We start from the raw sequence: 27775 nt of genomic DNA, 5'->3' as shown, positions 1-27775 counted from the left end.
TCCACCACAATTACCTGCCAGTACTTGTGTTTAAAGCCTCAGCTCCACAAGTACAAGATGGAGGAGGCATGATTAGGTAGCCATTCATCTGGAAAAGAATCTGTGGTTCTTAGTGAACTACAAGTTCAATGAGTCAACAGTGTTCTTTGGCAGCTAATGTGAATCTAAACTGTATTAATAGAGGCAAAGCTTCCAAAAACTAATTGATTTTTGTCCTGCTGTACCCTGACTTATTCAGACCACATCTGGAATATTGTGTTGAGTTCCAGGTGTGACATTTTAGGCATGACATTGATATACTCAAGAGTATCCAGAGGAGGGAAATCAGCATGGTAACATCTCAAGTGCGAACCCTATGAGAATCACTTGAAGGAACTAGGGATGCGTAGCCTGGAAGACTTAAGCGGGGACAGGATATCTTTCTCCAAGTATCTGAAGTGCTGTTATAGAGAAGGATTAGATTTATTCTTTTTGATCCCATTGGGCAGAGCTGGGAACAATGAGCGGAAGTTGAAAAGATATAAAATTAAGTTTGATTGAAGGAAAAGCTTCCCTTACAATTAAACCATCCAAAAGAGGACTGGGCTTGCTCAGGAGGTGGTGAGGGCATCCTCAATCTTTAAGCAAAGACTGGATGAGAACTTTGTTGAGTATATAATAGACATTCTTATTCTGGTATAGGATGACTTCAATGATCACTGAGAGCCCTTGTAATCCTGAAATTCTATATTTCTATAACCTCTCTTCTATAGCTCCTTCCAGAATTATCTCCAATTTATCTCGTTTATAGATTAAACATGATTATTTGTGTGTTGTCTTTCCCATTAAATTGTGGTTTTAGATTGGTTTTGGCTTTAATTGTAGCCCTGGCACTTAGCACAGGGCCTGGTACACAGTAGGTGCTTAATACATGCTTGCTGACTTGAAGTTCATGTCATTTGATGCTACAGCCCTCTTTACATGTTGGTGCCTAGCACCTGCTGATTTTTTTTCTACAATGGAAGCTTGAAGCTATATATAGGAGACACGAGACACTTCATTGATTCATGGTTCTTTTAATTGCCCAAAAGGAGAAAAGAGAGAGAGAGAGAGAGAGAGAGAGAGAGAGAGAGAGAGAGAGGGAGGAGAAGAGGAAGAGAAGAGAGGAGAGAAGAGGTCATACCTTAGATCTCATGATCAGAAACTGCTCAGCCCTTAAGATCTTGAATTCTGACATTCCTCTTTCAGACCATGGCTTCCTATCCTTCCATCTTCCCCATATATTCACTCTTCTGAATGTCTCATTTGCCCTAAACCTGACCTCTGACCCCTTGATCCTTTTTTGTTTTCCCCGTTTTCTATTGCCACTTTTCTAGAATTGCTTCCTTTCCCTCACGGTCTTGACCCTCCTGATTTTCCACCTGACTGCCCTACTTTGGGATTTCTCTGACTCTTCTACCATGCCCCAGGAACTTCATCAATTGGAAACTTCATTCTTCAAGATTGTATTAGCCTTGGTTCTCACACTTCATCACTACTCTCTGCCCCTCTGATTGGAAGGCAGAGCCATGAACCCCCAAATCTCCATTCCAGGAGGGAGCTCAGAACAAATATCTCTTCCTTTCCCACCTGGCTGCACTACTCTGGGACCTCTCCGACTTCTCTACCCTCACAGATACCTTCTACCCTCCCATCCCCCACTCTGCAGCTTCTGTGTGTGCACGCGCGCACGCGCACTCGCATACACACATGGGTGCACACCTATGTGTTATCTTCTCTATAAGATTATAAGTTTGTTGAGAGCAGGAACTGTCTTTCTTTTTTCCCATTTCATATTTACATATTACTATCCCCAGTACTCAGCACATTGCCTAGCACATAGTAAGTGCTTAATAACTGATTAAAGTCAACCATTCAATGATGCACTATCCTCCATTTTAAAAATCCCTTTCTCCTTTGACCTTTTGGTGCTCCCACCCTGGTAATCCCCAACCCTGAGTCACCCCCACCATGTTCTTTCTCTACTTCTTTACTCAAGAGGTGAAGCACTGCTAGAGAAAGTCATGAAACTTCCCTCTGAGTCTCCAACAATTTTATGCTGCCAAATGTGAAATGACAAATAGCAATCCTTTTATTCAGCACTGATTAACTCCATACCACATTCCCTCCTGCAGCTGTTCCAAAGCTTCTCAGGTCTCCTCCAGCCCCGAATTCCATCTCCACCCTGATCTCTCTCAAATGATGAGCTTACCTTCTACTTTAATGAAAAGACTGAGGCCATCCTAAATAGGAGGTGTCCTGGAAAAAGCCCTCGATTTGGAATCAGAAAATGACGGTTCAAGTTTTGACTTCATTGTTTACTAGCTCTGTGACCTTGGCCAAGCAACTTAATCTCTCCTGGACCCCTGTAAAGTAAAATATCACAGAATTTAGAAGCTCATTTTGCAAAAGAGGAAACTGGTGATTTCTATAGTCCTTTCTAACTTTAAAGATCTACAATTCTGTGGTCCCAATATTCTTACCTTTCCTTCTCCATACTTCAAAATCTCTGTCTTCTCCCATCTTCTTCACCCTCCATTCAGACTCCAAGGATGACGCAGACATCCTTGTCAAAATAACCCTTCCATCTTGATCTCATCTTCTCCTTCTTATCTTTCTCATCCTCAATTCATTGTCAATCTCTCCCTCTCTAACTGGTTCTTATATTCTGCCTACAAATAAAACCCAATCTTTGACCTTTAAGTTACTCCCCCTTAAGCTATCATCTTATATTTCTCAGCTGGTCACTGACAAATTCTAAAAAGAGTAGCCTCTATCCATTGCCTCCATTTCTTCAACACTCGACCCCTGAGGACTCCACAATGGCTCTGTCCTTACCACTATACTGAGACTACTTTCTCTGAAGTCACCAGTGACTTCTTAATTGACAAATGCAATGACGTAGTCTCAATTTTTGTCCTCTGTGGCCTTTTTATAGCATTTGACGCAGTGGATCACCTTCTCCTTCTTGGTACTGTCTTTGTCCTTAGCTTCCATGTCACCTTCCCTTTCTCCTCCTCCTCCTACCTTTCCTACTTTTCTCTTTGTCCTTCACGAACTCTTCACCTTTTATACATCCCACAAATGTAGGTTCTGCCACTAGCCTTTCCCTCCTTTTCATAATCTCTCTACATTCTTCTCATTAATTATCTCATCACTTTTAATGGCCTTCATCACCATTCCTTCTCCAAATCTATATTTGGCTCCAGCCTTTCCAGAGCTCGGTTTGGCATTCACGTGCCTATAGTCTATGACCATGGGATGTCCTGTTGACATCTCAAACTCAACAGATCCAATCCTGTTGATTAATTGATTGGAGGTTTGATTTACCACTACATATACTTTCCCTCCTTTCTTCTCTATATCATGAAAATTCAAAACCTCAGAATTCATTTCTGAGTCTTTCCTCTTATTTACCTTGTATATCAATTGGTAAGTCCTACTGATTCTCTTTCTGCAATGCCTCTTGAATCTGTGCTATCCTTTCCACTCTCACTACTACCATGACAATTCATATACTAGTTATTAATTCTAACCCGGATTGTAGTCGCCCTAATTTCTATCTCTTTCTCTAGTCTCTAGTCTCTCCTCTCTCCAATTCCTCTTTCACACAGCTGCCATAATAATCTTATGAATGTGTAGGTCCGATTATGTCCCTTGAGAGAAATAATTATTTTTCTCTTGTATTGATAGCCAGTTGTTGAATTGAGACTGGGGTTTTTCCCCTTTCTATTTCATCATTTGGAGATCAGACCTGGTGGGTTGTTTGGCCAGTTTTTGAAGGGCAGGGCTGATGATGAGATGAAATTTTGGGAGAGACTTGCCCAACTGGGAAAGTTTAGATCTGATCAAAAGGTAAAGAGATTTTAGTCTAGGTGAATTCTGGCCCATTGTCTTTTAGTCAGACAGGTCTGAGTGGAAGTGGGTTCTCCCTTTTGTCTAGATTGCCCTAGAAGGCAGTGGTCTGGGTGGAGATAAGTCTATTTGTCCAAGACTGAGTGTTTCAAAGTCCCTCAGCCTCTCATTAGAATAATCCCATCTCTTGTAATATTCATTCTCTCATTACTTGTTAATCAGAGTTGATTGCCACTCTCAGGTACACCTCCTTTTTGAAAGGCTTTATAAGTATTCAAGGTCTCCCCTGAGAGTTCTTTTTGGTCCCCCAGCTCATTTTATTATTTGCTGGCTGTAATTAATAAAATTGATTATAATTTACCCAGAAACTCTGTCTCTCAGAAATTTTCATTTGCCACACCCTTCCCTTGCTGAAAACCTATCAGGGACTGCTGATAAAACAACATTAAGTACTTATTCTGTTATTCATAACTACCTTCTGGGTTCAACCCATTCTTGCAGCCTTATTCCATGGCACTGCCCTTCACCCATTCCACAGGCTGGTCAAACTGGGCTACTAATTATTTCTTGACTTTATCCTTTACTTTTTCACTTTCATACATTCTCACAGGTGTGGGCTATACACAAATCTTGGCCTGTTGAAGTTATTCTTGTCCTTCAAGCTTGAACTCTTCTGTGAAGTCTTTATTAATTCCTTCCAGATAGTAGTGATATCTCCCTCCTCAAGTTTCTCATACTCCTCTGTGTGACTTCTCCTATGCACATGATAATATAACCTGTTACCATAGTTACTTGGGAGGATGGTGGCTTAGTGGGGAGATCATTGGAATTGGAGGAAGGAAGACCTGCCATCTCGTTAATTTGCTGAGTGACCTTGGACAAGTCACTAAACTATCTCCACTTCACTTTCCTCATCTGTGAAACGGAGATAATAGTAATTTACGATCTACTTCACAAGGCTGTATAAGGAAAGTGTTTTTTAAAACCCAAAGTGGGTCAGTCATGGTAGCTTACACCTGCAATCCCTGCTGCTGGGGAGGCTGAGGTTGGTGAATTGCTTAGACTCAGGAGTTCCAAATTTCAGCGGGCTAAAACATCTAGGTATCTACAGTAAGTCTGGCATCAAGATGGTGAGCCCCCAGGAGCAGGGTGGCACCAGGCTGCCTAAGGAATAGCGAACCAGTCCAGGTCAGAGACAGAGAAGGCCAAAGCTTCCATGTACCTCAGCAGTGAGTCCATGATTGGCCACCAGGCCTTCAAGTCTAGGTGAGCCTCCTAGTCTCAGAAATTAAAATAAAATTAAACCTATCTATATATAAATATAAGCTATAATGTCTCTTACCCCACTAATCTATAAATTCTTTGAAATTAGGAATGGCATTGTTCTCCGTCTTCATATTCTCATTGCTTGACAATGTTGAATTCTATTAGTTTGCAGACAAAAAAAAGTTTTCCTTCCAACAAATCTTTTGTCATCTGAGAAATCAATTTGATGTGATTTAATCCAACCAATATTTATTAAGCACAATGTATGCGAGGTACTGGGGGATAAAAACAAAACAATCCTTCCCTGTTAAAGGATCTCTTCATTCTATGGGTGTAGATATGTTCACAAAGAAACATAGTACAAGGAAATTTGAGGTGGAAGAAGGCACTAAAAACAGAAAATGTCAATGAAGGCTTAACAGGGTACATATCACTTGAGCTTGAAGATAAAGATTCTAGGAGCTAAGAGTAAAAAGAGTATTTCAGGAGTGAAGGTGCTAATTATGTGTGTGCATAGAGGCATGAGATGGGATGTAGAATTTAGGGCAAAGGTAGTGAACCAGTTTGACTGGAACTTGGAGATTCTGAAGAGCAGTAGTATGAAATAAGGCTGGAATCACAGGTAGGAGCTGGATTGTAGAGGGCTTTAAATGACAGCTTGAAAAGTTTAATTTTATCCTGTAAGCCAGAGCCGTCCAAAATGCAGCCAGCGGGCCTCATGCCGCCTTCAGTAAGATTTATACGGCCCGCCTACAAGCATAGAAATTTATATAAATGCTTTAGTAAAGGAAGTCGAGCTACCACAGAGGTCTCACTAAAATGGCAAATCGAAATATATTGTCTATTGTTTCAATAAAACCTAAGATTCGACAGCCCTACTGTAAGCAACAGGGAGCAACAGAAGGTCTTTCAGAAGGAGTAGGATAATTCCAGAACTGGAATAATGAATATAATGTGGGCTTGAAGTCATGAAGAGTTCAATTCAAATTCTACCTCTGACATTTATTAGCTGTGTGATAATAGGCAAACCATTTAACTTTTTTGAGCCTTAAGTGGCCTTGAATTTCTCTTCTGGCTGTAAATGTGTGATCTTATAATCTTGCCTTAGGAAAATTATTTTGGCAGCTTTGCAGAGGACAAATTGGAAAAGGTAGAGGCTAGAAGCAAGGAGACAATGAAAAGGCTATTAGAGTAGTCCAAGAAAAATCTGATAGATCCTAGATTAGAGTATTGGCCATTTAAGTAGGACAAGTGATGTATGAAGTGAATAGTAGGGTTAAGCAAGCTCCAGAATGGAGGCCAAGCAAATTCCCATAATGCTAGACCACTAAGCAGTAACTTATCTACTAGCAAATGGTTGAGTGCCCATGCATGGATTCAACTCCAGACCATGAACAACACAACAAGATGAACAATACGGAGGCAGTGTGCACATACCGTTTCAGTGAAAACTCAAGACTTACTCTTCTAGGCCTTTCTATACATCCACACAACTTAAAATGTGCAATTAGTAACTAGTTACCCCAGAATTTACACAAGAGCCTCAAGGGAACTCGATGTATTCCAGATGACAGAAAACAGACGTAGCATTGTTTGTATAGGACTAAACAGAGTGAGGATATAGGGAAAATCATTTTTATTCAATCCTTGGAGGTTATATTGTTCATATTCAACTGTAGGGAAGAAAAACCTGTCTGATCATTGGGCTAGAAGGGGAGATGTAACTTCTAAAAGCTTGAGGTTCAATTATTTCATTTTATTAACAGGGCAGAAGCTCGCTTATGGTCTCCCCAAGTTTCAGAAGATGGGAAAGCACATCCTTTCAAAATCAACCTAGAATCTGAACCCCAGGTATGAACTATAGGATAAATTATTCTAGCATTTTGCTACCCTCCCCACCCCATGTGGTTTTTTATACTTTAAAATTGACATTGTTCATTTGCTATTGGTTTTCCATTTATCTTAAGTTCTTTCCTATAAATCACTTCCTACACTAATACCTGATGACTGATTGTGAGTTTTAACCAAAGTTTGCATGCTTAAAAATGGGTTTTAAATTAAGCATACTCTAAGTATTTTGTCATTAATAGAGTCTATAGGTGTATTCTACTTTCCTTGAAACTGTTTACCTCATTCATGATACTGAATGAGTGAAAATGTTTCCCTTATTTTAAACCTTTCAAATGCTCCCCTCTGATCACATCAATCCATACTGGGGATTCCTTTGAAGTGGAATAAAACATCAGAAACCACCCCCACATCCCACAAAAACCTATTACTCCAATGTTTTGCCATGATATGGAATTGACCTGGGCTTCTTGAAGACTACACCACTAGATGTAAGCTCTGTAAGCTTCAACCAAACTGGAAGGCTTTCAATATAGTACTGGCTATAGACTGCGTCTGTTATCCTAGGATCAGCCTGGCGAAGTACAGAAATGCTCATCACCAGAAGGTCAGCCACTATGGCCACGACAATCTATCAAACACAAAAATACAAATGGCCCAACATTGGATGTGGCCTCCCTCTACTACTACAATAACAAAAAGCAGGGAAGGGGAACACAGAGTGCTAAGAAAATCAATTTTTAAAGTATATATGTGTGTATGTGTGAGTATAGAGAAAGGGAGATGATAAATAGAGACAGAGAAATGATAGATGACAGATGATAGATATTGATGATAGATGGATAGATATAGAAGATGGATATAGATGATAGATAAATAAAGATAGATATAGATGATCGGTTGATAGATAGGTAGAGATGGTAGGTAGATAGATAGATAGATGCAACAGACGGTACTCCACTAAATGTGAGCTTTTTGTCTAACGACCAACAATTCAGCATGCAACTAGAAGAATTACATCAATATCAACATTCTTACTATAAATTAAGTCAGAAGACAAAAGGAAGTTGAAGCTATAGAAAAGAATGGCTTATAAATTCTTCTTGAAAACATCAATAAAGGAGGAGAGTGGAAACAGTAGCCTTTGTAGAGATGATAATTGAAGCCTTTGAAGCAGATGGGAGCACAAGATCCTAGATGGAGACTTGGAATATGCTTTAGAGGTCATCAGTCTACCAAAAGCAAGTGTAGGGAGAAGAGAGAAGACTCACAGCAAAGCCTATAGAGCAGGGTTTCCAATGTGGGTTGCATGAACCTTTTTAAAAAATGCATTTTGATAACCATATTTTAATATATTTGGTTTCCTTTCTAAAACATTAGGTTTTATTGTATGCATTTAAAAACATTATTCTGAGAAGGGAGGGGGGGATCTGTAGGCTTCACCAGACTACCAAGAGTGTCCATGACACACAAAAAAATTTAAAAATCATGGATTAGTTGAATTTGGTTTAATCATTTGCACAAAGACAACAATTAAGAGGAAGTATTTGGTCATCTGGCTGTACAATATTTATTTGGGGAATAATCAAAAAGACCACCATGAAGTCTGAGCACCAACATCTGTTGTAGAGAATGTCAAAGTAGAGAAAGTCTAAAAAAATTTTCAGGAGATCGCCCAAGTCAAGTCAGTGTATATTTTGATACTTGTTAGCTATGAGGTGAAGGTAGGCACATGTTGGAAAATAAGACTCAAAATAAGGAATAAAAAGAGGCCAAAGTTTTATAGACTACCATGGAATATCGTGAATAATTTCCTCAGTTGTAGAGTTAGAAAGTTCCAGATGTGGCAAACACCTAGCAACATCACAACCAAAAAAAGCTAAAATTAAATATATCTGGGTGGTCCAGAAATGACTAATTGGTGATACAGGAGTGGTTTCAGACTCTTTTATCTATGTTCAGTCAGATCATTGTCCAGAATCATAGAATCACAGATCTAGGACTAAAAGGGATCTCAAACACCATCAGTTAGAACAGAAGTGCAAATCAACACCAAAATCGAAGGAAGAAGAAAAATGAAAGGACAATGCATGAAACTATAACAGCCCAAAACCCATATATCCAAGCAAGTCATTGATTTAAAAAATGGGAAATAGACAAAGGTAAAAATATTAGATATTATTATCATCATGTCTTATAGAAGTTTAGACCATGTAAGGAAGAAGTCAAAATGGGATTAGAAGGACCTGAAAATCACTTCAGCCAGCAAATACTTGATCTCCTTATCAAACAGAAAGCTATGGCACCCAAAGGCAGCACTGATTTATAAAACAAACTCATCTGAGAAATATTATAGAGGAGGGTGAAAAAAAAAACAAGACTGGTATGGTTTAACAATTGAAGATAAATAGAAAGAAAATAAGTGCAGAAAACTTTCATAAAACTCAGCCACTCCAGATCATCTCAAGAGCATTTATAAATGAAATTTGGAAGAGGCAATAAGTAGATGCAAAATGGAACACGGGACTGAAATATATTCTCGTAATTGGAGTCAATGGAACCACCATATTTGGACTCAATACCTCATCACTACCTAAGAAAGAGGAAATGGTACTTAAAAAAGAGAAATTCTTGAAGAGAAGTGGAATCAAACAAAATAATCAAAATACAAAACAAACAAAAAAATCAAACAAAATAAAAGAGAAGAAATTCATACTGAAAGCAAACATCCTTTGAAGCAATGAAATGGAATTTTTAAAGACTGAGTGACAGATACCAAAAGAATGGGGGGAAAAATAACAGATGATATTGTCATTCTCCAAAACAGGCAAACATGAAGACATGAGCAACCACTGTATCATATGCCTTCACATCTCTATAAAAAAAATATTTAAAGAATGAATCTATCAAAGGCATTCTTGATGAAAATATGATAGGGAAACAGGTTGGTTTTTGCAGATGATTTTCTACACCGGAAGACTTCTTCACAGTCATGCAATTGGCTGTAAAATACAAAGAATACAAAATCCCATTGCATTTAATATTTGCTGATTTTTTTTTAAAAACCAACCTTTTTGATTCAAGAAAATAAAATGCAGCCTTAAAGGCCTCTTCCAACAGATGTTTCTCATCCATATATTGACTGTACAAGATTCCTTGATACATGCAATCACAGAAGTGATTCAGTCAACCTCTGATTACAAATATTGCATTGTAAAACACTATTAGAGAATAGTCTGTGCAGACTCCAAATGGAAAGGGGATTCCCTAAAGATGATGAGGTCTTCCAGGTATTCGTGTTTGTAAATGACATGCTGATTGCAATACAGTCCCAAGACACTATAAAGTTACTTCAATGAAAGCCAGGGCCACTTAAAAAAGATAAATATAGCAATTTATGTAAGAAAAACCAAGGATACCAACAATGCCTGCCTATAGTCCTGATCTTAAGGTACAACTAGGTAGAAAGCCTACAGAATTATTCCATTAGTTTTTATTCCTTGGACAGGCACAATAGATTAACTACTTTTAAAAATTATATAGATGGACAACAAGGTGGGCTCAGAGTTGAAGACGAAACAAAAAGATTGTATTTAGGAAATTTGTTGTATCTTCAACAATTGCCACCTGCTCCCTCTCCAAACATAAACATTTTCAATCATAATATTCTCCTAGAGATTCCATCTGGCTGAAAATTTTAGAACACCATTCTCCCATAGAATTAAAATTGTGGGTTATCTAAGGGCAATGGGGAGACACATGGTGAGTGTTGAGTTGGTTGTGACTTGCTGCTAATGATCTCATTTATGCACAAAAAAGTATTGTTGTTGTTCAGTCATATCCAACTCTCCATGACCCCATTTTGGGATTTTCTTGGCAAAGACACTGGAATGGTTTGCCATTTCCTGCTCCAACTTATTTTATAGATTAGGAAACTGAGGCAAATGGCATTAAGTACTTCCCAGGGTCAACACAGTTAGCAAGTATCTGAGTCCAGATTTGAACTCAGGAAGGTGTCTTTCTGACTCCAGGTCTGGCTCTCTCTCCCCTGAGCCACCTTGCAAAATATATCAGCAAAGAAATGCATGATCAGAAAGAGTGTTGGGTTGATCATGTACTTAGACTGAAGAAGAACAGATGGACGTTTCTAGTGCTGTGCTGGTATCAAAGAAATGTTAAAAGGTCCCAGCAAGGCTTTCAGTTGGGTAGAGCCTCTTAGGAGGACTTACGAGAGAACATGAACAAGAACCACACAGACATAGGTAGCTTTCCATCTGTACCAGTGGAAGGAGTCCCCCAAGAGCCACTGAAGTAACAAAGTAAGTTTAAAAAAATATTGGAACAAATCATCTAACCAGGAAGCAGGTATCTGTCTTTCCTTTCTGATCTAAACTATCTGTATTTTACCATGTCATACCAGAATGGAGCCTATAGCCACAAAACTGTTCTGGCTAGGAAGTCATCATGTCTACATGTAGCTATATATTTTTAAAATTTATCTAGATTTTTAAGTCGTCTTTAGTTCAATTTAACAAGCATTTATTGATTGTTTATGGTATACAAGACTTGCTGTACAGGGCTTATGAAAAGCAAACTAAAGGAATTTGTGCCTTCAGTGGGCTTCTATTCTGATAGGAGCATAAAATGCATATAAGCTGTGAATATTTTAAAGAAAAAAAGGAGAAAATATCAAATCTACAATTTTATTATGGTGTTTTAAACAGACAATTATAGTTCTTGTGAAGTACAAACATGTAGAGACCTTCAATCAGCTTCTCATTTCACTTTGTAACTCTCATTCCAGGCATTCATGTAGTTACTTAGGTGCAGATGCCAGTAAACATGATTATAAAAATTACATTCTGCCCTTCTCTGTGCAGCTGAATTATAAAAGACAAAGAATTTTCATTTAAATCTACTCTTGCTAAATGGAATAAATGAGTCAAATAATCTGATGCTTATCTGAATATTTCTGTACAGAATTGCCATAACCAAGTGAAATCAACCCAAATCTAGCTTGTAGCATTCTGTATAAATCACATTTAAAAAGATTTTCTGAGCCAGCTCTTCTCAAGCTAGAAAGAAGGGGATAAATATTGCATATCCTTTATTAAAAAATGCTCTCAAAAGGCATTAGTTATTGTCAAAAATTATATAGATTAGCATGTCAGGCTTAGAGATAGGAAGTATCAAGTTCAAATACTACCTTGTCATCTGTAACACCAATGCTACTTGCAGCTGCTGTGAAGGTGTAAGGCCAATAACACCAGCACACAGGAGGACTGCCAGCACAGATTCTTTGGTCTGCTTTTCTAAGGAAAGCAACTTTAAAGGGTTTACAATCTCACTTTAATTAAACATACACGTATCATTCATTTAGTTCAGGGGAAAAAGTCAGTACCCTGAACTTCAGAGAAAACACAAACAGAAATTATAAGCAGAAATTATATGAACAGAGCAAATGACACAAATCAGCAGACAGCTTCTGTCTTTCCATAGCAATACATACATAGTCACCAGAGAGAGAAGCACCAACATCTGGGTTTTCAATGTCAAGGATGGAGGCGGCAGGGCTCCTTAACAGCTACCCAGAGTCTTGTCTGGCAAAATCACAGGAATGCTCTTCCAATGAGTGAGCCCCCCAAAACAAAACACTAACCTCAGAATATATATACACTTCTTTAGGGTCAGCCCACAGAGGGTGTTACAACCATGTGACTCAAACTCATGTGACTTAGGCTTTCTTGTGACTTAAGCAGGTCATCAAAGACTCTTGATTCAATCAAAGACTCTTGATTCAAACAAAGGCAAGGCTCAATCAAAGGCACTTAATTATCTTACTGCTGGGAAGCACTCCAAAAGAAAAAACAGCAAAAAGTCCCCACTTTGCTTGCCATTACATCATCAACAACTCTGTGACCCTGGGAAAGTCATTTCACTATCCTGAACATCAGAAAGCTCCCTAGGACTTATTTGCTAAATCAGACAGAATTCCCTGCACTGACAATAAAAAACAAACAAAAAGGCTTTTACCACAAGGAAACTGATGTGGGGGGTAAATATATATGAATATTCCAGTTCAATACTTTCCTTTGCAGAGCAAATCTCTTAAGACTCAATAACTTCCTTTTCTTTAATTGTCCGGCAAAGCCAAGCTTGGCCTTCCTGTTGAGCACAGGCAGAATGCTATCTGAGTTGTGGGATTTGGGGGAACTAAGGAGGCTAGTCTCAATAAGAGGCAGATGCCTGAAATGTCTCTTTTAAACCTTTATTCCTTAGGCTAAGCCTATGTTTAAATGCAAATACCCCTGGGAGAGGTAACTCTTGCAGCCAAGTGGTACAATGGATAGAGCTCTGGGCTTGAAATCAGAAAGACTCATCTTCATGAGTTCAAACCCAGTCTGAGATACCTCCTTGTTGTGTGACCCTGGGAAAGTCACTTTACTCTGTTTGCCTCAGTTTCCTCATCTGTAAAATAAGCTGGAGAAGGAAATGGCAAACCACCGTAGTGTCTTTGCCCGTCAAACCCCAAATGGAGTCAAAATGAGTCAGCAATGAAGTAACACCTTTTGCTTAATCATTTATTCCTTAGAGCTAATGGATCTATCATATCATTTCCTAATAATAGGTTTTTATATAATGGAGTTAAAAAAACAGTAAGAAGAGTGCTCCTGAGATGAAGGAGGGGCAGAAAGTAGAATGAGCCCCCAAAAGGAGGCTGAAAGCGCTAGCAAGAAACTTTGATCAGTTTACAATTTTGGGAGGGGCTGGTGTTGGCCATGAAATGTTCTAACCCCCACCCCCACCCACCCATCTCCCAAATCAGTGATGTGAAGTTTGTTAAAATAGAATCAGTCTCTAAGAAAAACTGGCCTATTGTTCTACACTGATTTTTTTTCCATACTTTTGTTAGACAATGAAGAGCCTTTTCCAAAAGAGCTGCATAAATAAACTCATCTTTGATGAACAAAGGTGTATCAGTATGAAAAGTGAAGGTCATTAAAATGGGCAGCTTATCAGGTCATTGTGGAACTAGGTCCTCGTGGAGTTCTGTTTCTGGTCACATTTTAAGTCAATCACTTAAATGTCTTTGACTTATTTAAACCAAGTGACCTAGGAATAATTTGGTAAAATTCTTAAGCACGTAGTATGTTGTATTGTGCTTAATCAATTTCCCATCTTTACAATTTTTAAAATCTTTCCACCCTCAAATTTTTCATATCACATTTGCCTAGACTTCTTTGTTTTCATCTTTTTCTATATATCATACCTATATATCATTGTATCTGAGTTATTTTCTCCCTTCTTGCCACATTTAGATTTCAAGTTCCTTGAGGTCAGTGGTACCGAATTTGTTCATTTTTGTATCTCTCTAACACTTCAAACATCATAGATCTAAGGCTAAGAGGGGACTTAGAGGATGCTTAATCCCTCCATTCAGCCATTTTCAGTTATGTCTGGCTCTTCATGACCCCCATTTGGGTTTTTCTTGGCAAAAATACTAGAGTGGTTCGCCATTTCCTTCTCCAGCTCATTTTATAGATGAGGAAACTGAGGCAAACAGGGTTAAGTGACTTGCCCAGGGTCACATAGCCAGTAAGTGTCTGAGACCAGATTTGAACTCGGGAAGATGGGTCTTCCTAACTTCAAGGCTGGCACTCAAACCACTGGACCACCCAGCTGTCCCTAGTCACCTAGCTGCCCCTAGTTAGACTAAAGATAAACTATTAATGGATGAATGTCAACACGATGGGAGATCTCTAAGGTAGTAACCCTCCCTAATGTCCAAATTAGTAGACTTGGTAAACTCTGAGAATTGAGGCTTCCTTTCTAACTGAGGTAAGCCCTGACCTGCTTTCGACATGTTTATACCTGAGATGTTCTGCTGCAACTTCAACCACTGCCATAAACCTAGTCCTAAAGAAATTTCTCTAGACCTCTCCCTTCTCAGGCCAACTGTGATAAAAGAAGCTTTTCAACCAATCAGAAAAACATCAATTAAGTGCCTACTTTGTTCAATCTGTGCTTAGCTCTGTAACGTTTAACATTTTTATCAGTGACTTAGATAAAGACATTGATGACAGATATGCTCATCAAAGTTACAGATGATGCAAAGCTGGGAGGAGTAGCCAACAAACACACTGGAGGATCTAGAATCCAAATGGATCTTGACAGGCTGGAGCATTAGGATTAATCTAATGAACTGGAGTTCATTAGATCTCCTCTGGCTCTTGGGTACCAAAAATAACATTCGCTGGAACAAGATGGAGAGGCCTTGATGGAAAACAATTGTTCTGAAAAATTCTGGAGATTTTCATGGGCTGTGTGTATCAGCAACGTGAAGTGGCAATCCAAAAAACTAATACAATCATGAGCTGCTCTGCAAGGTCTAGCTTCTTAGAATAGAAGAGTGGAAATCCCACTGTATAGCACCCTGCTCACATTTCATCTAGAATGTTTGTGTTCAGTTCTGGGTGCCACAAAATGGTTTCAGGAGGATATTGATAAGCTAGAAAGTCCTGAGAAGAGTAACAAGAATGGTGAAAGGCTTGAGTCCATGACAAGAGAAAATCTGTTGAAGGAGCTGGGCATGTTCAAGGGTAAGACAAGACTCAAGGGAAACATGATAGCTTTCTTTTATTGTCTGAAGGACTGTCATGTGGAAGACAGGTTAGATTTGTTCTGTTTGACCCCAAAGGCAGAACCAAAGACAACAGATGGTAAATTTAGGCTTGATGCCAGGAAAAACTTTCTAAAAATTAGAGCTAAGAGTAGAATGAACTAGTTTAAGAGGTGGTGAGCACTCCCTCTCTGGGAGTCTTCAAGCAGAGGCTGGACAACCACTGTGAGGTATGTTATTATGGGAATTCCTTTCACATATAGGTTGCACTAGATGGCCCCTGAGATTCCTTTGAACACTCTCATTCTGTGGAGATCCAAATCCCTCATTTTATAGATGAAGAAATGGAGGCCATGGGAGGGTAAGGTCACATCTGTAGATAGTTAAGTTTCCAAGATGGAATTTGAACTTGGATCTTTTGACCTTATAACTAATGCTCTTTATACTGTGCCAAACTGCCTCCATATAGCAGGCATTTAATAAATAATGTTTGCTTAATGAATGTGAATGTGATTTAAAATGTCTTACCAATTTACCATGCCTTAGATGACACACCTGATAAACAGAATCACTGTCTTCCTAAAGCTATGCTGCATGCTGGTGAATAATAACCCAGGATCCCCAAACCAAGGCTCTAGCCAGTAGACCTCGTTGCACATTTATTTTTAGGACACATATCTGCAGTCAAAAGAGTGTGATCGATTGCTGTTAAATTAGATTGTTATTGGTTAAAAATCATCATCATCATCATCATCATCGTCACCTAGACAACAAGTAACTGTATTCTAGACTATGAATTGCATCCATGTGCCATCCATCACTACAAAGCAGATTACAGCTCCCTGGCTCTGAGACTCCACAGTGAGCATTCCATTTTCTCCTTGGTTGGTTCCACCGCCCAGCTAAACACAAAGTCCATATATGGGCCAGACCCACATAGGTCCTCCCTAATGTCCAAGTCACTGGGCTTTGTAAGCCCTAGGAATTCAGCCCTCCCTTCAACTGGGGCCAAGCCTTGTCTTCCTTTTGACATGTTTATAACTGAGATGTCCCTGCTCCCTTCTTAACCACTGCCACAAACCTAACACTGAAGAATTAAATTTCTCCAGACCTCTTCATGCTCAGGCCAACTACAGTAATAGGAGTTTTTCAACCAATTAGACAAACATCAATTAAATGCCTACTCTGTACAAGGTTCCCTATGGTGAATTTATGGGAAGACATGTGAGAGGATGAGCAGTCATAGATGGGTCATTATTATGCATCACTGGAGATAATATCCAAACTGATGAGATCCAGATTCATTTGAGTATGTACAAGGGACATAAAGTCCCAGAGGATTCATTAATTAAGGCATTTCTACACAGATAAGAATGCCGATTTTTGAACACTCCAAATCATATACAATTCTTAAGTCTTAAGTGGAAATAAAATGTTCTAGAATGGAACTCCAACCTATCCAGAAATGGTGCCCTGACTTTGGGCACCATCATCAAAATGCCATGGCTGTTAGGTGGTGTAGCGGATAGAACACCAGGCCTGGAGTCAGGAAGACTTGAGTTCAAATCCAATTTCAGACACTAGCTATGCAACCCTGGGCAAGTCACTTAACACTGTTTGGCTTGGTTCCTTCATCATCAAAATGAGCTGGAGAAGAAAACAACAAACCAACTCCAGTATCTTTGCCAAGAAAACCCCAAATGGGGTCACAAAGAGTCAGACGAGACTGAAAATAACCAAACAACAGCAACATTAGGCAAAACATAACCCTAATATGATTCAGCTTGTTTCTCTAGTTATGACCGCTTTTCTTCAATTAGTAGATTAACTACCATTGTAAAGACACTCAAAGTGTGAATCTTAAATTAGAGACATATATTAATTATCTTTCTTTCATAACATTATTGCCCTATAATAATTAGAGAAATGTAATATCAAACATATCTAAGACTTAACATCGGTGGTAAAAAATGTGTTTTAAGCAGACTGAAAATCTTGAAGTTGAAAGAGACCTTATAAAGTCATCTAATCCAACCTCCGACTTAATGAGAAATTCTGTCTAGCAATCCTTGAACATAATCTAATGTTCATTTTCTAAAGCAAGACATTCATGATACAGCCAAAGGATTCTTCCCTCTTTCCCCTACGCTTACATGTCCTTAAATCAAATGGTACTGTTCACATTGTTAGATGTCATTTGAGTGTCTGGAATGCATAATTCACAAGTATAGGAAAGACATTTTTCAGGCACCAAAGCTACTCTTAATTTTGATCCAAGATCAAGTGACAAGAGGATAAACAGCATCAGGAGGAAAACCATATTGATTTATTGGAAGATGATTGCTTAGCAGAGTGCCTGACACATAGTAGGCACTTATATTTTGATCCAAGATCAAATGACAAGAGGCTAAACAGCACCAGGAGGAAAACTCCATTTATTGGAAGATGATTGCTTAGCAGAGTGCCTGACACATAGTAGGCACTTAATAAATGCTAGTCAATAACACTGACTGAAAATGAAGCCAAATGAAATGAAGAACTGAAGCAATTCATCTAAAAAATCCAGCAGAAAGAATCTTTTATTTGAAATAGCATGATACTTTAGGAGTATACCTAGTAAAAGCATCCACAACTATTTTCCCATCATTGTGAACCAAAGAAGATCAGTGAGACAGGACGGCTTGGGAACATTCTTAAACATCCAAATGTGCGGTTGCTTCCATAATGCTATTTGAGCCAATATTTCGAGATCTGCCATCAGGAACCATAATATGCTATTGTAGTCAACCCCAAACCAATTTTCATCATACATGCATTAAGTCAAACAAATTATTCAGGTTGGAATTATTGGGTCATGCTAATTAAAAGTGGGTAACAATGGAGGAGTCTTCTGCCAAATTTGCTCTAGGATGTTAATAAAATGTCATGTTTTCTCCAACACCAAGTCTCTTTTGCTTAGAAAATAAAAGAAAGATTGTGTTTGGGATGGTATTTCATTAGCTCTCCTTTCTGTTTAATGATTTAGTATTTGGAAATTCCAAAATAAAGTAAAAACTTATGGGTTGCTACCAAGAAATAAAAGAACAACTTGAAAAACTTGGTTTAGATTGGACAAACACAAGAGCTGGACTATTTTTCCTGCTGTATGTTTTGCTATTGACATTTTGTGTTACTAATATTTTCCAGGACAAAAGGTATTGAAGTGTAACTAACTATAACATTATATTACACAATTAGTTTGAGTACAGAATGACTTTTTTCATGTGCCTTTTCATTATGAAAGGCAGGGTGTTAGGTAAAAACAGTGCTAGACTTGGATTTAGCAGACCCGGGTTCAAGTATAGCCATTGGATCCTAGTCAATTCACTTAACATCTCCAACCTTCACACCTTCATCTGTAACATGAAGATAGCAATGGTATCTACCTCACCAAGCACTTTAAACCTTATCTGAGGACGAGTTGTTGTTTGTTAACAATAAAGTGAAAAGTAATCAGAATGGTAACCTTTAATGCTAAATTCTTCTATTTTTCCATGATCTAGCCTATTCAATATGCCCTTTGGATAATTCCAGCCCACTTCTCTCAGGAAGCAATGCTTTTAAATATTTCTTTTCGGCAAATAGTCACTCCTTAGGAAATATCTAATTTTAAATACTGATGTTTCAAGTGCAAATTATTTCATAAATTTTAAGGCATGACTATAAAACTTCTTTGTCTTAGTCCTTTGTAATATATATGCAAAAAAAGAAAAGGCTGTTCTCAGAGGCCAGCTTGGGGCTAGCTAATTTCTGTACCCTGGTTTGTGACTCTCCTTAACCAGCTTATGAAATCATAGATCGGTAGCATTACAAGGAACCACAGAAACGAACATGTCTAGGCCTATCTTACAGATGAGGAAACAGACCATGAAAGACAAAATGATTTGGCCAAGGTCACATAGCTAATAAGTGGCAGGGCAGGACTAGAAAGAACCAGGCCTCTTGTATTCCATTCTTGCATTCCAATGCTCTTTCCTTGAAACTGTTCATATTGTTCAAGCTTTAATCTTTTTTTCAAATCAATTTGGCATACTAAAGAGAGGGTTGACCTTGGAATTAGAAAGACCTAGGTTCAAGTATTTCTGGATATGGGCTAGCTGTTAGTTCATGGGCTGGTCACTGTTAGGATCTCAAGTTACAGAGGGTTGCAAATTTACATTAGTAGAAGGAGTTTCTATACTAGAGAGACCATAGGCCCAAGTATTTATATAATTTATTTATTTATATAATTATAAAATTAACTAATTAATTTAACTTTAATTAATTATCATTAATTCTCAGAATTTCCTTTTAAAGTCTTTCATTTCAATAAATTATTCATCTAGCTATGATATTTTTAAAATTTGTCTGGAGGCAGTGTGGCACAATGGAAAGACAGATCCTTGTCTCTAGGAGGTTCTGGAATCAGAGGATCTGGATTCAAATCCTACTGTCGCTTCCTTTATGACCTGGAAAAATTTGCCCTCCCTGGGCTTCAGTTTCCTCATGAGGGTATGGGAATAGATGGTCTCTGGGGTCTCTTCTAACTCGATCTATTACCCTATGAGCTATGGTTTCATCTATGTGGGGGCTTCTGGTGAATAAATTCTCTCCTACATAGAAGCAAGCAAGTTTTCAATCAAGTAAGTCTTACAGAATTGTCTAAAGGTATGGAGTGGTTAAGCCCAGGGTCCTGCAGCCAAGATGTACTATTTAATTTTCAGACTAAGAAGATAAAGAAATGAATTTCATTTTTTCTTAGTAATTCGTGCAGTTCCATGAGTTGGTGAGGACTAGAATGTGACTCAGATTTAAAGCTGGAAGAGGATGTAAAAGCCATCAAATCTACCTTCCTTCATTTTATAGCTAGGAGCAATGAGGTACAAAGGTTACGTGATCTGACCAGGGTAATACATAGTAAGTGTCTGAGGCAGGATTTGAACCCAGGCCTTCATGATTCCAACATTCTTTCTACTTTATTTCACAGTGCCTCTTACATGGGCAGAGTGGAGTGGAGGTCAAGTTCTTTGGAGCTCTATGCTAGAGGGGTTGGGACTCAGAAACGGCCTTAAGCTACATGTAATTATTCATCTTCATTAATGATTTAATATAGTGGCATCATGGCATGATAGATAGAGGTTTGGCCTTGGAGTCAGAAAAAAATGAGTTCAAGTTCTGGCTCCAACACCAACTGACCATGTGACTCTGGACAAGTCACCTAACCTCACAGTGGCCCCAGACAACTCTCCAAGACTAAAAGTTGCTTCAGAGTTACCAGTCTCCACTGGAAAAGGGAGTCACCTCACTGGAAGCTCTGTGCACAGGTGAATTAAGAGGTACAGACCAAAAAGAAAAGTTCAAGTTAGCATACTAGATGCTAGGCAGAGAAAGTCAGAAGCAAAAAATTGTTCATTTCAAGTCCTCTGAACTCCCCACTGTATGGGGTTAGTTATTGGAGAAACCATCTTCTGACTGGCCTCCCACACATAAAGAAAGTACCCTGTCAAAGGGGTGCAGGGGACATTCAGAAATAGCCAGAAGAAGCTACAGCCCAGCTCTGTTCCTATCCCTCCCCTCAGAATTACTTCCATGGTATTTTCAGAGTGAGCACAGTTAAGCCCAGAGAAGGGAAGCTCTCATTTCCAGCAGATAGTCACCATCCCACCCACAGCTATCTGAGAGTCTGGGAGTTTTCAGAGCCTCCCACAGCAAGAGGGAGAATGGAACTTGCTAAGAGTCCCACTGTAGCTTAATGTGACAGCAAAATGATTTTTCTTCCATGATAAAATGTCCTACTTTGGATCAGTCACATATTTTTTTCAAACATTTGGCAGACTTCCGCAACACTTTGCAATATGAAATCAGCACAGAATTAGATGAAGTTACTGTCCATTTAAAATGTATGAATGAAAATATTTTTATAAAGATTTATCTTGTTAATTTTGCCAGAATGGAAAGATTTAGTCATGGGAATTGGCCCCCATCCATTGTTGCATTCCCTTCAGCTTTAACGATTCCCTTCTACTTTGAAGGAAAATAACAACATGGCTCTCAGAGGAAAAAAGAATAAGCCCCCACAAATCAAACTCCTCCTTTGAGGAAATGATTCCAACTCAAATTCCAATTATGGAATTGTCAAAGCAAGACTCATCTGTTTCTTTGTTTAGGGACTGATGCATTGTGGGAAATTCCCTCAGTAATATAGTGTGCTATCTCTGAAGTACAGTCCTTCAGGTGCTACAATAGATGTGCAGTATTTCTCAAAAAATGTTCCAAGGAGGAGCCAAAAGACAAAGCAACTTTAAAAAGGTGGTACCGGAAACTGTAATTTCATTAGACATGAGAACAGAGGGCTGTTGTTGAGATATTAATTTAAACTTTCCATCTCTCTGCACCTCCACCTCTAACTTAAAACCACTAGAGGAAATATCAATTATTCTGAATTAAGAATTTGAATTTATTCTGTTGAGTGTCCAGGAAGCTAAGTCTTATTTAAAATAGAAATTCAGTGAATTTAAATGGCCCATAATTAATAGAATCATAATAATAGAATCATGAAGCTAGAAGGGGCCTTAGTAGATCCAATTCTTTATAAAAATGAAGACACTGAGACCCAGAGTTGACTTAATGGGCAGAACCAGAGCCAGAATTCCAACCCAAATCCTCAGACTCTAAATCCAACAATTCTCCTCCTGAAACCTCTCCTTAGTTTTAAAAAAACCTTCAGTTTCTGCCAATTGATTTTTCATTAGTTAAGTGACTTGAGACTGGGTTTTTACGTATAGGAACGATTATTGGGTCAAGGCCAGATTGCTCTTTCTGACAACAAACTTCACGTAGAATTTCCTTAGAATTGTACATATGAAAGAAGTTCGTACAATGCCAACAAATAACACAGAAGCTGAATGATTTTTGTACCCATGTCACTTCCTTTGTCCTCTAGCCATTAGGTGTCTAAGTGACACTGGATTTTTCCATTTACCAGATGAAATTTTTTGGAAAAGTCACAGAATCTTTTGATGCCTAATTGTTTCTTGAATCAGTAAGTACATGAATGCTATAGTGGATATTAAAGATGCCAAGATTAACAAGCACGGGGCTAATCAATTTTTTGCACATTAACTGCTTCTTTATGTATTTGTGGCTCTGTGTATTTTGTCTGCCCAACACGTACAGGAATTCAAGCCTATTGGTACCGCTCACAACAGAAGGGCACAGCCTTTTGTTGCCGCAGCAAATATCGATGACAAAAGGCAGGTAGTGAGCTCCTCCTATAATTCGCCAATTGGGCTCTATTCTTCAGGCAATATTCAAGATGCACTACATGGACAGCTACGAGGTCTTATTCCTAGTTCACCTCAAAGGTAAGTATTGACTCTTAGCTTCTGTCCATGATGTTTTTGATGGTGATGTTACTGTTCCGTTTGCACCCAAAAGTCCAGCTCTTGCTGTCAATTTTTTTTCTTTTCCTGAAAAATTCAGATCAGATCAGATACTTGAATGGATATTTATCCAAAGCACTGCTCTGTTGTTCAGGTGGCCAAAGCAACTGTACACCTGAACATCTGGATGGGATGAAGAAAAGGCGGTGAGACCATCATCTTTCCCACAGTTACGACAAATTCATGACTTCTCTTCCGTATTTATAATTTTAATAGCAGATAGGTATCTCAAGCAGTTTGGGAGACAATGAACAAAATTTGTATTTACTTGATTGCATCTTAAAATTAATCATTGTTGACTTTGTTTGTGGTGTTGTTTTTTTAATCCTTTGTTTTTACAGGATGTGAACTACTTCGAACACAAGCACAACATTCGGCCCAAACCTTTCATACTCCCAGGCCGAAGCAGGTCATAAGCTTTACCAGTGTGCATTAGGGAACGCATGCTTTTTTTTAACCAATTCTTACTAATTACCAAGAAGTGTGATTTTAGGATGTCTGACATTGTTTTTGAGTGACATGGGCTCATTTTTAAGCTTATGTAAAGGGGGAAAATGCTTGCTTCAAAAACTAGTATAGATATAACCTCCCATTTCAAGAGTAAATACTGACATTTATGGAGCTGTGAAATTTACAGCTATCAACATAGATATTTTTAACTAATGCACTTGTTCATTTGGAGACTGCATCCAGAATACTTTGACCTTCTGAGTCATACAATATGCATGGCACCAGGGCAGAAAATCCTAGCCAAAAACAAAAAGAGAAACATCTCTGAAAGTTGTAAGGAAGCCAGATAATACTCAGTAAGAAATATAAGCCCACCAATTTCCATACCTTCTAACCATATCACCTCAATCCCTAAAAATCACCTAATCCCTATAGGCACATACACCTCAAGGGAGGCCCTTGGCACAGGCCAACTAGCACCTGCTTTAAAAAAACTATTTGCATCCTTCTGGATCATCTAAGCATCCACAATGCTTTGCACATTTTAATACATGCCTAATTAGTGTTTGTTACAATGGATTACTGAACTGAACAGGGGATGGTAGGAGAGGCTCATGACAAGGAATAGGGGAATGTTTTGGGGCTTATACTTCTTTTTTTGTTTGTTTTTGTGGAAGGGGGAAGGCAGGGCAATTGGGGTTAAGTGACTCACCCAAGGTGACACAGCTAGTAAGTGTGTCGAGTGTCTGAGGTTGCATTTGAACTCAGGCCCTCCTGACTTCAAGACCGGTGCTCTACTCACTGCGCCACCTAGCCGCTCCCTGGGCTTATACTTCTAAGTAACTGGGTTGAGGTTAGAGTGAGTGGTAAAGTAATTTTCACATTAACAGGACTGGCCGAATGCCTTGACAGAGATGTCTACCAAACACCGAAATGGACTATTTACAGCTGATACAGTCTTTTCAAACTACCTCCAAAATGGAAACCGCCAGCTCTTTGTTTTAAGGCCTTGAGAAGTGTAGGGAGATTGGTGACACTCATGACCTAGTTTCTTTCCTCTCAATTGCTTTAGCAAGCAACCAGAAACAGGGCTTAGTCTTGACTGGTTCCATGATACCATGGAACCTCTGTGGCTACAGTCAGGATCCCACTACCTCCTCAAAGAGGAAGGTGGATTTTTCCAACACAGGCCAAAAGTCCACTGAGGGAAAGGGGATAGAAATGATTCCTTCTAGGCCAATAAAATTTGAGAGACCCTAACGCAGTGACTGTGGAGAATCGGATCCATTGTCTCCTCCCTATGCTTTTCCAATTTTTCTGATCCCCCTTTGTCCCATTTCCTCTGCCTCCCTGTTTGTTTCCTGAACTCACTTCTGCCAAGCCCTTCTCCATGGTCTGGCTGTTCTCCTTTCTCCTTATTTATCTCTATAGACGATAACTAATATAATTTATTAAAATAGAAAAACAGATTGTACATTTAAACCGGTCTTCAAATAACTTAGCAGTGGTTCTGCAGTAAAAAGAGTACAGACCACAGAATCAGAGCATCTAAGGGTGATGTCTCAGCTCTGTTACTCTGGGCAAGTCACAGCCTCTGTCAAACTCAGCTTCCTCATCGGCAAAATAAAAGAGCTGGAGTAGACGATCTTTGAGGAAGCTGAGTGGCTAGAATACTGGACCTGGAAACAGGAAGACCTGAGTTCAAATTCTGCCTCAGACTTCTTACTAGGTATGTGTCCCTGGGCAAATCGCTTAACCCTCTGTCTGCCTCAGTTAACTCATCTGCAAAATTCACAAGATTCTTGTGAGGATTAAAATGAGATAATACTTGTAAAGTGTTTTGGAAACCTTAAAGCATTATATAAATGGTAGTTATTATTATTATTATTTATTATTACCTTCTCAGTCTATGATCCTCTGAATTTCCTTAATTTACTTGCCAAGACTAGTTTTTTGGATTTATTTTGAGGTCAGCATAGCTGGTACTCCATAGCCCATTAAAATGAAACTTATAACTTTGCTATAGTTGCATAATGCTATGATGCCCTTATTAAATACCTATGCACATTTTATTTTTCATTTTATTACCTTTGTTAAGGTAATACTCAAGAAAATTCATCATAGATGTGTCTCCACCTTATACTTTATATTAAACATGTCTGTAATTGTATAAATTTCACATTCTCACATTTCTACAATTACAAGGTTGTAATCTTCACAAATATCTCATTTGTCCTCAGTTCTCTAGTCAGGTTTAAATTGCACATACTTCACTGTGACTATAATAACTGACTCCCTTGTATTTTGTTGTTTCTTATGATTTAATGTTTTTTTGCCATAATCCAGACATTAAGTTTCCATAGCACATACTAAAAATATATTATAGACTAAGATATGTAGTAGCATATGCTAACATGATAAATTAAAATTTATATAAAGCAATACTTCAACTTTTATAATTTATCACATATAACTTATTATAATAATATAATATATTATAAATACCGGCTATTATAAAACATTGACTTTATTATATTATTATATAATATCATATGAAGTAATTAATGGTGAGAATTATTAGTATATTACAATTTTAACATCATATAGTATCTGGTATTTATACTACTTTATATATTGAATCTCATTCAATTTTCACAAAAATTCTGTGAAGTAGATATTACTATAATTATTATACCATTTTACAGGTGATAAAATTGAGGGTCAGGAAATTCAGTGATATTTCCAATGGTCACAATGCTGAGTGTCTGTGGTGGGATTCAAACTCATGTTGCTCCCAAGTTAAGAACTCTTTTTACTAACCCATACTGCTTCTCATATGCTTAGGTCCTCAATCTAAGAATATCTAAGACTATCTCTACATGAACCAATCATTTTTCAAAATGATCCTGTAGGTTCTTCCCATCCCAACAATTCTCCCCTTCTCTGTATGTAGGTCCAGATATATGTGTGTGTATATATATATATATATATGTATATATATATGTATATGTATATATATGTATGTATGTATATATGCATACAGAGATATAGAAAACATTATATATTTCCATATTATATTCATATTACACATCATATATAATATATTACCTATTTAATATATTTTATATAAAGGTTATATATTAAATATATAATATATCATGCTTCTATAAACATACAGCTATTATAATATAATCTTCGTCCCAGCATAAATATGTAAGCATTGTGTATTAAATATATATTATTACATTTATATAAATTTATGCTGGAACAAAGATTTTTGAATCGTTATTTCCAGATGAATCTCAGAAGACATTCCAAGGAAGCTAGCTCTCCTTCCTTCTAGGGTGAAGAAGACTCATTGCTACATATTTTTCCAGCTCATGAGGTGCTCCTGATGTTTCCATGGGCATACCCAGAAATATTGAAGGCCAATTTCCCACCATCATCACCATTACCCTAGGCATGGATGTTAGGAAGTAGGTAGTGTACTTCATTATCAGTCATTGTCATTGACCAGAGTATTTTTATCTTCTGAATTTGTCTGAAAGATTTTTCAATAAGTTGCAATGACTCTATTTGGCTGGCAAATTTTGCAGTAAACCCACCTCTACTGAATTATTAGCCCCATCTCCCCAATAAATATTTATTAAGCACCTACTATGTGCCAGCCATTGTGCTGGGATACAAAAAAAGGCAAAAAACAGTTCCTGCTCTCAGGGAGCTCATAATCTAATGGGAGAGTCAACATTCAAACAACTATGTAAAAATAAGCTATGTACAGGATAGACTGGAAATAACTAACAGAGGGAAGGCACTGGAATTAACAAGGGGTCTGGAAAGACTTCTTGTAATAGGTGGAATTTGAGATTTGAAGGAATCCAGAAGGCAGAGATGAAAAGGGAGAGAAATCCAGGCATTGGGGTAAAGTCAGTGAAAAGTCACAAGTTTTGGAATATATCTGTTCGTTTCCTAGATTGCTCGATTCATGTAGATATGACTTTAAAGAATCTTCACAGCCTTTTCAGCTTAGGAGAAGCTAACAGAGCTGTCATCCCAAACTATTCTTGGTGAAAGTATAATTAGTTCACTGTTTAGAGCCAGATCTTCCCCGGGGTTAAAACAACTGTTTCAGGCAGCCTTAGCTAACAATTTCGCAAGCTATGGTTTCACTCTGTGATGGCCAAGTCAATATAGCCATGACCGAATCAGACCACAGAAAATCTACCCCAGCTCCTCTTGCAAGTCAGCTCAGGCTGGA

At 38.2% G+C, this 27775-nt stretch overlaps 1 protein-coding gene across 3 annotated transcripts in view; it reads left to right on the top strand.

Annotated features, from left to right (window-relative positions):
- Positions 1-27775, top strand: part of PDLIM3 (PDZ and LIM domain 3) — a 62787-nt gene that overhangs the window by 18672 nt on the left and 16340 nt on the right. For 2 of the 3 annotated variants that reach the window (XM_036764919.1, XM_036764917.1), the window contains exons 3-4: positions 6906-6990; positions 23409-23476. In XM_036764919.1, coding sequence (XP_036620814.1) covers positions 6906-6990; positions 23409-23476 — 153 coding nt within the window. Of the gene's footprint in view, positions 1-6905; positions 6991-22801; positions 22990-23408; positions 23477-27775 lie in introns of all 3 variants that reach the window. The other variant, XM_036764918.1, reaches the window with a different exon arrangement.

The sequence above is a fragment of the Trichosurus vulpecula genome, chromosome 6, assembly GCF_011100635.1.
Source record: "Trichosurus vulpecula isolate mTriVul1 chromosome 6, mTriVul1.pri, whole genome shotgun sequence".
NCBI lineage: Eukaryota > Metazoa > Chordata > Mammalia > Diprotodontia > Phalangeridae > Trichosurus > Trichosurus vulpecula.
This window is presented reverse-complemented; position numbering and strand designations above follow the sequence as displayed.